The 14,745-nt window shown below is 40.9% G+C and overlaps 1 protein-coding gene across 2 annotated transcripts in view; it reads right to left on the reverse strand.

Moving 5' to 3' along the window:
- Positions 1–14,700, reverse strand: part of POLR1A (RNA polymerase I subunit A) — a 34,325-nt gene extending 19,625 nt beyond the window's left edge. For both annotated transcript variants that reach the window (XM_037387098.1, XM_037387089.1), the window contains exons 1-15: positions 14,527–14,700; positions 13,199–13,403; positions 11,238–11,387; positions 11,040–11,147; positions 10,033–10,118; positions 9,814–9,923; positions 8,120–8,206; positions 7,339–7,441; positions 6,716–6,878; positions 4,775–4,948; positions 4,465–4,587; positions 3,418–3,645; positions 1,543–1,797; positions 988–1,179; positions 56–199 (exon numbers count right to left, since the gene is read on the reverse strand). In XM_037387098.1, coding sequence (XP_037242995.1) covers positions 56–199; positions 988–1,179; positions 1,543–1,797; positions 3,418–3,645; positions 4,465–4,587; positions 4,775–4,948; positions 6,716–6,878; positions 7,339–7,441; positions 8,120–8,206; positions 9,814–9,923; positions 10,033–10,118; positions 11,040–11,147; positions 11,238–11,387; positions 13,199–13,403; positions 14,527–14,603 — 2,205 coding nt within the window. In that variant the 5' untranslated portion in view covers positions 14,604–14,700. The remainder of the gene's footprint in view (positions 1–55; positions 200–987; positions 1,180–1,542; positions 1,798–3,417; positions 3,646–4,464; positions 4,588–4,774; positions 4,949–6,715; positions 6,879–7,338; positions 7,442–8,119; positions 8,207–9,813; positions 9,924–10,032; positions 10,119–11,039; positions 11,148–11,237; positions 11,388–13,198; positions 13,404–14,526) is intronic.
- Between the last annotated feature and the right edge of the window lie 45 nt (positions 14,701–14,745).

Raw genomic sequence — 14,745 nt, forward strand, 5'->3', positions numbered from 1 at the left:
AATTTTCTTAACACTACAGCCCAGCCCAATTTCCAGAGCTGCTGCCCCAGCATACCTGAGATTCACACATTGAATCAAGATTTAGACATCTGTTTGCAGGTCCCTTTACCCAGGCTCTTGGACCAATCTTAGCTTTGCCAGTCAAATTCAGTGGGACGTGGTTTTCTGGAATGATGTTTATTAACAATGTAGAAACAACCTATAGAGAAGCAGGAAGAGTGGCAGAAACTATTTCCTGTATTTCCTTCTTAACATAAAGAATCTGGCACAGAGGAGAAAAGCAACATCCCATACGTATTTTTTTCCACTGACAGCAAAGCTTTGAAAGCCTGGAAATCTGACATTTACAAAACAGGAATATCCTCTTGCTACTCTAGTCTTTGAAAGATCAATGAGCTAAGACACATAATTATTCAGAAACATATGGCACCAAAGATTTTTCCAATAATTAGACAGATATATTAATTAAGAAAAAAAAAAAAGTTGTCTAAAAACTGGCAGAGAATTTCCTTTGCTATGAGGAGACATAATACTTGGCTTGAAAGTTAAACTCTCTTAAATAGTGGAAAATGGAGCATTCGCTTGGGCTTCCTAGGTATTACATCCATCTAACAATGACCTCAACCAAAAAGTCAAACACCAAAACATTTATTTACTACAGCCTTTTAAATTCAGAGATTTAAAAGCTCTGACTGGCATAGCTTAGTTTACTATAATCAACAACAAATTCCTTCTCTGCTCCCATGCCTGTAAACTGCAGCTTTATACTTCTGTCTGCAACGCTGTTCAGCGTGCTATTCTTGTATTGTCATTTTAAATGAAAGAGGACTCTCATAGCTCAGTAACACACACCAACATCTACCTGGTGTTGATTTAGATGATGGAATCTGGCTTTTCAGCAACCCTCAGCAGCACTGGTTTTAACATTAGCATTCTGCTCACTTTGGAACCACCAGCATTCCTCAAGCTAATTAAGTTATAAACTACCTGCTTTCCTGTCCACAGTCGCTGTGGTTTCATAATGGCAGGAGGAAAGATTTTAATTCTTCCTTTTTTGTCTGTTAGTCCTCGGTAAACAAGCTCCATATATTGCTCTCTGGTGAAAAAGCAGCCCCGGATTGTCATGCTGACTCCAGAAATCATGTGATCCTGGATCAAGCCAGGAAGCGGCTTCCCATCCTAAAGAGATAACAAGAAAAAGGGTTGGGGGGCATAATGTCACATGCTAGCAGCTCCCCAAAGTATTCCAGCTGGATAAAAGCACTAAAGTAACTTGTAAAGAACTCAACATCACAGCATAACTATCTATTAAATCTCTTATGGACATACACATTAAAAGGACCACATTTTTTGGATGTACTGGGCCTTCTTTAGACAAAGAGAACTGCAAGTGGAGACAGAACAGAAACCAGGAATAAATTTAAAAAAATAAAGGGAGGGAGGGGGAATCAATCTATCTCATTTATCATTAGACAAACCAACCAAACAAGTCAAACAAACTGATTTCACATAGGAATAAATTTATCTGACAGTTTTATTCACCTTTGGGACCAGATACTGTTCATCAGTGAAGGCTAAGGTATAGGCTTCTGCTCTGCCCAGCTCGCTCTGTGGAAAATGGGCATTCATTTCATCACCATCAAAATCAGCATTGTAAGCCTTGCAGTTGGCATAGTGAAGCCTCAGCACTTTTTCTCCAGGCAGGATTCGGGCTCGGTGAGCTTGGATGGAAGGTCTATGAAGAGTGGGCTGGCGGTTCAGTAAAAGGACATCTCCATTTTTAATATGTCGACATACCTGCAAGAGAATTTTGGTTGCTGCTTATAAGGCACTTCCACGCATGCTTCTGAAAAGACTCCATCTTAAAATACGCACACATCCAAAACATTTCCTTTCCAGTACTTATGTTCTGTGCAAAACTCTGTAAGAGAGAATCAAAACTACTTGGCCCTGAACAGCCCCTGCTCTCCACCAAACCACACTCTTAAGGCTGCGTATCCTCCATTAACTCACACAGACCACAGTGATCAAACCAAGTTAACAGCATGGAAGCCACACACTACGAATCTCTCCTCTCCCTTGGCAATACAGCGATCAAAGACTGAAAAAGAAAGACAACTATGCCATTTGTAAATGAGAAAATAAATTATTAATCCAAAACCCACTGGGCTGAATTGAGAATACCTGTCACCGTACACCCAGCACAGGACACCCTACAATCAGGTAATAATATGACCCAGTAGCTGAAGCAAAGATCTCCGAGTTGTAACTTCAGGTTTGAGTAAAAGACAATATGTTCTTATCTAGAACAGTCTCTCAAAACAGTGTCATTTTAATTTCTAACACCCATATAGCTATTTAAGTGATTATCAACATGAATATGATAAGCTGTACAGTCTAAATACTGTTGTTTACCTCTGTGACAGGTTGAGAGAACTGGCATCACAGAAATAGTCTTAAATATTAAATCTCTACCATGTCTCTAACAGAGACAAGGATATACATAACAGACATCAAAAAGACTATTCATCACCAAAACTTTTGCCCTACCAGCTAAATAGTAAGTTCTCACTCTTGCAAGGGATGGAGATAGTTAAGAAGTTTCAAAGGCTGGTTAAGCTGTAGCACAGAGAACTCAAACCCTCCAGCAGCTACGAAGAAACAACTGGTGTAAGCACTAAGCATTTCTCAAGTGTTAATGCCTGTACAAACAGGTGGATATCAGTGTGGTTGTCTCTTGGTTTGTCATCTGTAAAACACGATGGTGATGGGAAGATGGACTCCGGGTTATAGCAGTCAGCACTACAACACAGCCTTCCCGGTCAGTGCCACTGCCAGCATGGCTGACACGGAATGGAGGACTCTACTTTGTACATCCTCATGGACATCCCGCTCTGGAAGACGTCACATCAACTGCTTGTGTTGTACCTACTCTACAAGTATACTGAATTTCAGCCTCCAGGACTACCACCAAAAATACAGAACCTATTTCATATTTCATAAGGAGACGAAAAAAAGATAGATTTTTCTGAGAAGGACAGGGAGGCAGGGGGATATAGAAGCATAAGATGAAAGCAGTATTTTATCTTCCATACTGCTAACATTTCCCAGGAATAGTCAGCTGTAAAATACAGACTCTGCATCTTGGCCAGATGAATGCCACACACTGCATATTAAGGAAGAGTAAAATTCAGGATGGAAAAACAGTTTATAGAATTTGAAAAAGTATCAAGCTTTGCTTCCCAAACACCCCCCAACTTTTCCTCAGCCATCTACTAAAAGACAAGATAACCCTGCCCTGGGAGTCTTTGTGAGCAGGTCTGTTGGAATCACTAGCAAGGACAGTAGTAGTAGTAGCAGTTTAAGAAAAACACTACAGATGTAGAACAGCTCCAACAATCCCTCGGTCACACTCACAATCTTCAGTCCTGATTGGGGTGCACCTGAAGAAGGAGTGAGGAGCTGCTTAGCTATGGCTTCCCTCTGGGTCAGGCTGCTCGCACTCAACACTGTGCGAGATCCATCTTCATTAATGACCATGGAGGCTCCAGGGTGAACCTTTGGGCCATTTATGACAGCCTGCCTCAGCTCTTTGACATTCCAGGGAGTGACTGGCTGTGGGTAAGTCAGTTTGGTAGCAAATACCTAGACAGGAGGGAAAGAGGAGAGATATAAAAAGCTGTTCAAATTTGGCTTAGAACAGTACTAAGTCACTGAGAAAACTGTCAAATGATAACTCATACAATATAAAGATAAATTACTTCAAGCTCTTGGATGCATCTCCCCTTCAATCCACTGTCATGCCAAATAAATACATTTCTTTTTTAAAATCCTCTACCATAAGAATAGAAACAATGTCCTTTTTACACTGTTCTACTGCAGTAGAAAAGAAAACCCCAGTTAGCAATTAAATAAAAAGGCAAGCACGATTTTAAATTCTGCAAACCAATCAACAAATACAGAGAAAAAGTGCATTATCACCAGGTCCACTATTTGCAGATAGGCAAGCAGAAAAAATGATATAATGAAAAGCTCGAATTCAGGCTTGGTGTCCTATCTGTGTAGTTAAAAATCATCAAGGATGAATGAAGTTGGTGACATTATTATGACCTTTTATTAAAGGCTTCCATAGCTGTTATAAGATACACTGTACAAAGACCACAGGAGAAACAGGTTCCACTTATAAAATTTGCATCAATTCATAACCCAGGAAGCAAGCACATATTTTTTTTTTAATCCGCTTTCCCAAAATGTGATGTTCACTATAATGGTGAATTCCTGCTCTTCAATGCTTCTTCTTTATTAACACATAGTAGTAACGCACAGCAATGACACACTGGGGAGGAAGGAGGACAGATGAGTTGGAAAATCTCTACATTTTAAACTGCTTGCTATGTAGCTGCAAGTGCTACAGTGTAGTTCAGTCCCCAGCTGCACCAAAAAGAAACACTCATTTATTCTTACCATAGGAATGCCAATCTCATTGGTACCAATGTACATATCGGGGCAAATGACTGATCGAGCAGCAAAATCCACACGCTTTCCCATCATGTGCTTGCGGAACAGTCCTTCCTTTTTCTCTAATAGCTTTGAAAACAGAAGTTAATGATTAAAACGTGAAAGCATGCAACATCAGACAGATGTCCAGACATTGTGATGAGTATCATGAAAACGCCTACATACTAACCACAAATACTTCACTTTTTCTTATTGCAACAACTTCTCTTAAATGTCTGGACACACAAAGTCCAGAGTCTCTAAGACTGCTACCCACCTGACGGATACCAGGGTATTTTTCTGTCATTAGTTTGTCCATGTCACTATCAAATACAATGTTGACATGGCTCTGAAGACGAATCCAGGCGTTGTACAGCTTATCTGCAATGGTTTGTCCTGGAATCATCGTCAGGACAGAATGGTCCAGAGGGTCATCATTGTCTCCTGTCTCCTACAGAAACAGAAATTAGCAACTTGGACTTCATAAAAAATACCTTCTATTTACTAGGCTGAAATTATAGTATTAAATAGCTGTCCCGGTTTCAGCTTTGATAGAGTTAATTTTCCTCTTAGTAGTTCACTTCTGTGTTTTGGCTGTGATGTGAGAACAATGTTGATAGGACACCGATATTCTTAGTTGTTGCTGGTGATGTTTATACTAAATCAAGGACTTTTCAGTTCCTTAGGCCCTGCCAGCCAGAGGGCTTGAGGGGCACAGGAAACTGGGAGGGGACACAGCCAGGACAGGTAACCCAAGCTGGCCGAAGAGGTATTCCATACCATATGATGTCATGCTGAGTACATAAACTGGAGGAAGAAGAAGGAAAGTGGGGACACCTGGCATTATGGCATTTGTCTTCCTGAGTAACCGTTACACGTGATGGAGCCCAGCTTCCCTGGGGATGGCTGAACACCTGCCTGCCCATGGGAAGTGGTGAATGAATTCCTTGTTTTCCTTGCTTGCATGCGAGGCTTTTGCTTTACCTATTAAATCGTTCTTAAGGCCCTTGAGTTTTACGTTCCTTTCCGATCCTCCTTCCCATCCCTCTGGGTGGGGGGGAGCGAGCAAGCCGCTTTGTGGTGCTTGGTTGCCGGCCAGGGGTTAAACCACGACAATAGCAAATGGAACATTGGCCACTATTTCACAACATGTTAAAGACACTAATTAAAAACAAACAAACAAACCATTTACATTAACAATGTAAAGTAACTTTCAAATTATTACAACCAAGTGCCTCAGACAGGTCTGGATGGGAGATCTCCAAATACCACAGCTACATATACCAGTGGGATTTTAAAGATGATTGCTAATCAATCATCTCCTCGTGACAGTCCTCTTCCCAAATTAGATGTTACTGGTTAGTCAGTCCATGCTACAAATCAGTGTGCCTCTAGGAAGTCCTATCCTTACATAAAAATGATGTAAATCCAAGAGCTTTTGTCACCCACATTACTTTGATTTCACAGTCTAAAGGTCAGTAAACCTCTTGCATCCGAAACGCATAAACCTTCTGACCCGTCAAACATTTTAAGATCATATCTCCACCTAGTGGCTCAATTCTGAGTAACTACAGATGTTTTCAAAATGTTTTACACTTAAGATGTATATCAAATTCAGCTGAAACTAACTCCAGTATCAAAGAACTCTCAATAATACAACTCATGGACAAATATGAAAAGAAGCATGGTGACATACATTATTATTTACTACTATTTGACCATGTGAACTGGTCGGTAGCAAACAGGCATTGTTACTAATTAAGGTTACTTGTGAATATTTTGATTTCATTTAGACATCAATGGCCAAAAATAACCAAGATCACAGTTGGCTCTACTAGGCTTAGAAGATAAAGTGGCTTTTATCCCCCACATCATTTTTCATTCAATGAGATGTGGGGAAAGTTTTACTGTGAACTGTTTGTGCAGTACATCTTTCACTCTCCAGTAACTGGAGTCCACCATGTCTCACATACAGTGATCTAATACAAAAACCATGACTAAAGGAGTTTGAGGAAAATGTTTTTCCCCTTTGTACCAGGCAGGTGACTGGAAAGAGGCAAATGGGGGAGGAGACAATTAACCTATGGAGAACATGTCCAACAGCGCACACACCAACAGCCCAGGCTAAAACTGTTACTGGAACAGTTTAAACAGCAGCCTACCTGAACCCAGCCCATATATCCAAAAAACAAAGAATAAGATAACCACCAACTCTTACTGTTTGGATTTCTTCTTCTGCAATTTTCATTGGCTGACATTGTTGTTTTGCCATGAAAACCAACAGCTTCCGTATCATTTTGGCATCTTTCATGACAGCCTGCAAGTTCACAGTCTGACCATTTGTAAACAGTCGGTCTCCAACACGATTTATGGGACGATACCTACAGCAGATCAAAGTAACTTTAGAAGATAAAATTCACCAAAAAGTAGCATGATAAATCTCAAACATTCTAAGCTAAGCCTTCAGCGCATGAAAAATAATCCCTATAAACTAACAGCGAGCATTTAAAAATTACTGTATCATACTCAGACAGTCATAAAAGAGGACTGATTCCTCAACAAGAAAATCTACCAGCACTATACAATTAAAATATTCTGCAGTGATTTAAAATACTAACTTTTTTTTTTTCATAATTAGTATTTCAGTCCTTTAACAAACTCATCTGGAGTTATAATAAAGCTTACCATCAGTTACTGCTGTGATATTATTTTTTTTTAAACACTCCACTGATACTTCAGCAGATCACTGTCTGTACTATAGATGCTTGCATCTCTGACTCCTGCAAAAAGTTTGTGCTAAACCCCGTGATTCCTACAAAAGTTTTTTGACGGAAATTTTACCTTGAAGGTGGAACCACAAGTAGGTCTAAAAAAAACATCTCTGGACTGAATTCCAAGCTCTCATGGGGATCCATCCCAGGGAAGAGATAACGCAAAAAGAAACCTAAAAAGATACAATAGAAAATGTAAATTCATTATCACTGCTATTGTTTGGGAATTCAAACCCCCAGATGCAGTTGGTCAATGAAGTCAAAAAAACCTGCTAAGTTAAATACCAGCAAGCTTGCTTGAAATAAAAACATTTAGACATACTTTAGAAAGAACTGCCATTGTTATTTTTGGTCACATACATGTTATTTTAGAAACAACTCTAAATAGAATTAGAGTATAGGAAAAGAAAAAAGCAAAACAGCAGGAAGAAACAGTTTCCAGCTACTAGCTGTGACTGGTCATGAAACTGCTTTGGTTTTTCCTGGCAAATGCAGTCAGATTCAGAGTACAGGGAACTTAGAAAAGATCGCTAAATACATCCTCAGTGTTTAACCAATGTAGCTGTGGGGAATATTAGGTGTAGCACCATATGAGCATCAAATTCTCTGTAAACAACAATCGTGATTTGTGGGGAACCACAGTTTAAGAAGAGCCGATCAAACTATCTACTGAACTCAACTCACTGCATTCACTAGCTACCAGTTCTCCTGTCATAAAATCTATCTTGCTGCCAGGAGCCCTCAAGGCAAAAGGCAAAGATCTGACAAGGAGTTCATACAGGAATATTTGCAGACCCTGTCCACTAAAGGATAACAGAAAGCAAAGTAATGTTGCTTTTAACAGTCATTACCTTCATTCCTCCACAAAGCCAGTATGTATTCCTTGGCAGTCATCGGCGTCAGGTATCCTCTCTTCCCTAATTGGCTTTCATCAATACCTGGCGAAAAAAAAAGTTAAAAAAAATAATCACAAGAGGTTACTTTGAAAGTTTTTTTGCTTACAATGATAAGGGATTCCAGCTCAGAGAAGAAATGGAAATACATGCAAAATACACTGGCTGACATCTACATTAAAATTATTAAAATGCCTGCTTTGGCAATACGAAATTAAAAAGAGCAAGCCTTCCCAGGATTGGAAAAACCAGCCATTTCTGTGATTAATGGATATCAATGTAACCAACTGAAACACAACTCAACTTTAACATCTAAAGCATACGCTTTGTTTGATTAATGGTGAGCTGGACTCCTTTTTCAAATGATCTCGGCCACTGACTAAAACACTAATTACAAGTCAACCTACAGCTGGGAAACACAGAAGTGGGATTCAAACATTACCAGTGAGATCAAGGTTCCCATGAAATACCCAAACGGATGAGACAACAGTGACAGTCAGCAACCCATCTATATTGTAACTTAAGAGTCTAGGTTAGCCATATTTTGGCAGGGAAAGAAAACCTATGGGTTTGCTATTTAAAAAGCCAGAGATTTTGGGTCTCAATTCCCATTTCTCTTGTAGGCCAGCTCCTTGTGTCCCAGGGAAGCCAAAGTACATGACTTGATGAAAGGCAATTATCTCATGATCTCAGAACTCTTCTTTTGACTTAAGGCCAGAAATACAGATTTTTCCACACTGAAACATCAATTCAATTCTTCACTAGCATAATAAAACATGTCCCAGAGTGTGGACACACCTAAAGGGGCTCAAATAAAAAGCTCAAAGCAGTATCATACAATTTAATGCAGTGAAATCATAGCTGTCACTCAAAAGTAGTAACACTGGGATACGCAGACTTTTCTGCCTTTGTTGAATGTATCATGAATAGGAACCTAAATGTTATGAACAGGATGTTAAAGCAGAGATCTGACCTTTCTGCTTTAAAACCCATCATCCACGTTGTGCTTCTTCAGCCACAACTCCAGAGATTTAATCTAGTACTCAAATCACAGATGAGCAAATGGAATAAGCTTGCTATATGAATTTTCTCTAAAGGATTAAATAACACACACACAAATCTACTTTAATTCTACCTGCGTGTGTAAAGGATCAAGGATACAAGAGGAAAAAAGTTTAAAGTGATTCAAACACCAGGTCAATTAAGCCTGGGAAAAGTCATCTGCTTTCTTTTCTGTCTTTTCCCCTTTACAAAAAAATTCTTCCATAAGACTCAGGATTACCTGATTTTCTTTCTGAAGTAAGGCTGGTCACCTTCTTTCTAGTTAATTTTTTATCTAGTCTATTTTACAAATCTAGCAGAAAATCATCTACCTGCCAAAAATGAAATGTCCTTCAACCACATCAGTTGACATAGATTATGCTTTTGTACTTCTTTTCCTGACATACACAGACCTCGAAGCTGCAAAAGCACAGAAGGCTTGCAAACACAGAAATTTAATGGAGTTGGGTACTCCCCTAATGCTGAACTTACTGTTTTATTTTATTTTCTTATAAATGAGTCACAAGTGCATAGTCACTGCTAGGAATCTGGTGCACCTTAAATACAGGAAAGTAAGTGCAAACATACTGAGTAGAAGACAAATATTTTACCTGCTGGCTCACTTAGAATGCTTCCCTCTCCTGACTTATGGTATACTGTAGAAGTATAGGTTACTGTCAGCTTGCTGTTATGCTCTTTTCGCACCAGTGATCTCCTAGATCTTAAAGGAAAAAGAAGGAAACCAGGAAAGGCAGTTAAAAAGTTAATACAAACGCTCACTGTATTTAACTTTATACCAGCTATTTACTTTCTTATGTAGTTAAACTTACTTGCAGTTTGGGCATTTCTTGGAAGTCGTATGTGCTTTCCAGAACTGTGCTATCAGTTTATTTCTACACTCGCATACATTTTTGACCTGACAAAGAAAAAAAAGACAAGAAAAAAAAAAAAGACTTAAAAATAATGAAAATAAAAATAAACCAGAACATTTGATAAGGATTATTGATTAAACACTACACAATTAGTGTTAACTATCAACATGAACATTATTACTATCAATGCACACACATCCTTGTATTGATTTAATTCATGCCTTGATCTATAGTGTTCTTCCATCATCTTCCCATGTTTGCTGGAAAAATAACCCCCTCAATGCTCACCATCTTCCTTTTTAAATGTATTACATAAATAGTCTTTATTTTTCATGTCAGTACTGAATTTTAAAGCTTTTCTCTAATGACGATTTAAGAAGGTAGATCACAAAAAGTCCTTAAGGTTAGTTTTGAAACAAGGAATTAAAGAATTAAACTTGGCTTATAAACAAACCTGCTTTAAGATGCTAGACCTTTAAATATTTTCTTTACTAACATTCTCCTTTAACTAACTAAGTACATTAAAATGCATTTAAATGGAAATGAGAATTCAATTACATAACTAAAAATTTCACTGTGAAGAAATTCTGCAAATTTGCTGGATGCCTGAGTTCTCAAGAAATGTTCTGCAGCTCAAAAGAGCTAAAGCATCACACAAAGAAGCATCAACATCTGTCGGTAATGTACTGAAAGCAGTGTCAAATTATTTTTATGTATTTACACCATCAAAACATTTCCCTACACAGTGTATTTTCCAGAAACCCAGTAGCTGTACTAAGAGAAAATAAAATCTTTTTAAGCTTAATTTCAGACATTTCACCCACAAAGACCTCTAAACATAATACAGTTCAGAACTCCAGGAGAAAATCTAGAGTCTACATGGTCCAAGACAGACTTTCTTTTGCACATTACTATTTTAAGAGGACAAAACCCAAGAACTCAGGAGAAGCACTGATTATACTTACATTTGAACACTGATCTCTTATTTGATAACTCTGTAGTATTTCCTGAACATGGTGATTTAACTCTTCTTCAATTTCTGAACCTGTGGCATCTGCACATTGCTCTAAAAACTAAACGAAACAGAATAAAATAAATTGAGATAGCTCCATAGTTACAGCACTATCAACTCAAAAAGGAATGGAGAGATACATAGTACTTGCCCTGTTCAAAATGACTTCAAGATCATGGACGGCATGAAGCAACCCTTTCTCCAGAACCTTGAGCTGACTTAGCAATAAGTGAACCACAGCTCGAGTACATGTCAGCATGTGACAATTTAAACAAGAACCTCGAATTAGAAGGTATAATTTCTGGAAAGAAAAGAGGGGGAGAAGTTAGCTTAGTAGACTTACTGGCTTGCAAGTAGATAGATTTATCTGAACTTAAAGAAAGTGCTACTATAAATGAGAAATTAGACTAATCGTTAAATTTAGTCATAAAGAATTGGACTGAAAAAAAAAATTTCTTTCAGTTACAAACTCAAATGGAAAGCATGATCTGTAGACAAACTATCTGCAGGCCAATTACATTAACAGATACAGGAAAATCCTGTTGTATCTACAGCAACTCTGGTACCAAGGCTGCTCTCACATAGCACTGTGATTACAGTTCCTAACAGTTTGTCCTGTAAAGGACGATGTAGTACCCAAAACTCCAACCTAGTAAAATGAAATGTTCTGGCACAAATACATTACCAGTGTCCCTCAAGATTCTTCATGCAACCACATTCTCCTCAAGCTTCAGGAAAGTATCAGTGGTTGGTTTTTTTATTATTTTTCATCATAAAAAGGTATTCTGATATTTTATTATTCAGCATAGCTCTGCACACAACCCACACTAGCTACACACAGCACCAGGGGCCTGAAGACTAGGAGTTACTACTGCATGATTTTATTCCTCGTTCAAACACAAGCATTTTACTTGAAAGCCGAGACACTACTAGAAGTGGGATGGACCTCATCTAACTTCAGTCATCTGAAAGTGACATTTTTGTTCTCAATTAATAGGCTATGCAGGAGTCAGCTACTGTAAATAGGCTGATCAGCACCTCAGGAGGACAATTCATGCCAGCTCAGGTTCCTGCTACGGCTAGATGAATCTTCACCTGCTAATAGCCCCACTCCTCAGAGTCCAGAAAGAGCTACAAAGTACAATCAGATTACGCACCTAACTTTCAGAAGACCAAAATAAGGCAAATCCTACTCTCACAGCCAGGATTCATTTTATATTTAAAAGATGACCCTTTGAAAAAAACATCTGCATGAAACACTTAGGAGAAATGTGCAGTTTGACCACCACCACCAGTAGCTTTCGAAACAAGCTTATAACAGCTGTCCCAAAAGATGCACGCCAAATAAAATCTCTGCCCCAACTTAGGTATCCCACATACCATGTACATGCAACAGCTGTAAAGCTATGAGAAGCACGTGTGCCAGACTTCCAGATGTAGGAAATCTTGTTGACAGCCACCTTTTTTTTTTTAATTACAGAGACAGATGGATTTCTATATAGCTTAGCATTTTTCAACTGTCTGCTGCCACCAAACTTACAACGCTATATTCTTTCACTTACTTGGCACACACATGCCACTCAGCATACTACTGGATAGGTTGTTGGGTTCTATCCACACTGATCCAGTTTTCCAGAATAAATTATTCTGGAATAGGAGGACCTGCTGGCCAGAATGTACAACACAGCTATACCGAGAAAAAATAAGCCCTGAATGTCCAGAAAGCACCTTGAGAACCTAGGATAAAAGTAGCTAGCTGTTCATGTAAGCCTGTGGTAGTTGTTTAAAGGCAACAATGATTTTTACTGTGTCATCCATTTAACTAAGGCATAAGACCCTACAGTAGGTCACATAGTTTAGCGATCAGCTAAGTCCTTCTCTCTTGTTAGTCAATACTGAGTAAAATAACTGTTACCACAAAGTGTATATTCTGCAAAAATCTAAGGAGTCTATTTGTATTGAAGTACCATGACACAAGAAACTTTTTTTACTACATTTGCTGTTATTACACTTAAACTGACAGCAAAAGCAGACCTCGGCACCTTTAAACTGTACGACAGCTTGAGTGCCATCACCCATTTCACCAGCAAGACAATAATTAAGCATACATACATCAAAAAACAGAGGGTTGTAGACAGTCAAAGGCAGTTCTATATGGCCAAAATGACCAGGGCAGTTGCTGAAGTTCTGCATGCAAGTTGCACAAACTTCTCTGGAGTCTGGAGGTCCCAAAGCCAGATCGTACAGTCCATTAATGGCTGGATTCCCCACATTATCCAAATACTGAGGATTTGTTATGGCTTTTACACTCAGTTTCCTGAAGTTGAAAGAAAAGAACAAAAACCAGTGGCAGCAAACAACCACATGACAGGCACTTGAACAGTACAAACAGCATTGACATTTCGTATAAATACAATTTTTTTTATTGATGAGGGCACTTTGTGCATGCAGTGGGAATTTCTGTATTGTCAATGTCATTGTCCGAGTACAATCACACCACAGCAAGTACTTCTTTTACATCTTAAGTCATTTCATTCAGAAGTCAAGTAATTTTGCCTGTGTGTCCTCTCAAGCAGTGGGAGAGATTTTAAAACCAATAAAAATACCCAGACGATGACAGCTGCATCTACTTGACTATACAGTGCTAACATCACACCAACAGCTCTCTGGAACTCCAGGAGACACAACCTGCTGGAAAAAGCTGCAAAACAACCTCTGCAACAAAGGCCTCAACCCCGAGATACTTATGCTGGTGCTAAAATATCTGAGCATTTTCCCCTCGCTGAAACCTGCAAGGTCTCTTCCGTGCCAGGCACTCAGGATCAGATCCCAGGCCAGGTTTCCAGTGTGCCCACCGAGGACCAAGCCCTGCCTCACCAGCGCAGGGCTCCTGCAGGCTGGCACTGCGGGGGGGGGAAGCCAACACACCCCCGCAGGGGAGGTCCCCCAGGAGAGGCACAGCCTTTACCCTCACAGAGTGAGTTCGTGCTGCACCCCACAGGCCCTGCCGCCGGCAGCACACGGCCACGGCCACGCTGTCCCCGTCTCCACTGCCAGCGCGGGGCTCTCCGGAGGGGCCCGGGGCCGCCGCCCCGCCTCCTCACAAACCCTCTCCCCGAGCCCGCCCCAGTCCCACACAAGGAATCCCCCCCTTCCCCGCTCCTCCAAGACCCGCAGCGGCCCCAGGCCACGCAAGGGGCCCGAGAACCCCCACAGAGGGTCCAGCAGCCCCCCAGACAGCCGGGGGATGCCGAGCCGCCGCCGTGCCAGCGGCTGCCGAGGGCCGAGGCGCAGCCGCACTACGTGTCCCAGCAGGCCGCGCGCCCACAGCCCGCCGGGGCTGGCCGGCGCCGTGCCGCAGGGCACGCCGGGAGCTGTAGTCCTCCATGGCACTCACGAGGCGGGGAAGCGGCCAGCCCGCCGCTGCGGCGGAGCCTTACCTGACCTCCTCGGCCGTGTACATCCCGAAGGAGACCCCAACCAGCCGCCGCCACGGCACCACCTTGGGTGGCTTCATGGTGAACCAGCGAGCCTCCCCCAGCCGTCCCTCCGTCCCCTTCTGCTGACAGAGACGCTGCGCCACGGGCGGCACCACGCGGTCCCGGCGGCGGGGGCGGGCGGGGCCGGGCGGTACCACGGCCGCGGAGGGGCGGCCTCAC

The sequence above is a fragment of the Falco rusticolus genome, chromosome 1 (assembly GCF_015220075.1).
Source record: "Falco rusticolus isolate bFalRus1 chromosome 1, bFalRus1.pri, whole genome shotgun sequence".
Taxonomy (NCBI): domain Eukaryota; kingdom Metazoa; phylum Chordata; class Aves; order Falconiformes; family Falconidae; genus Falco; species Falco rusticolus.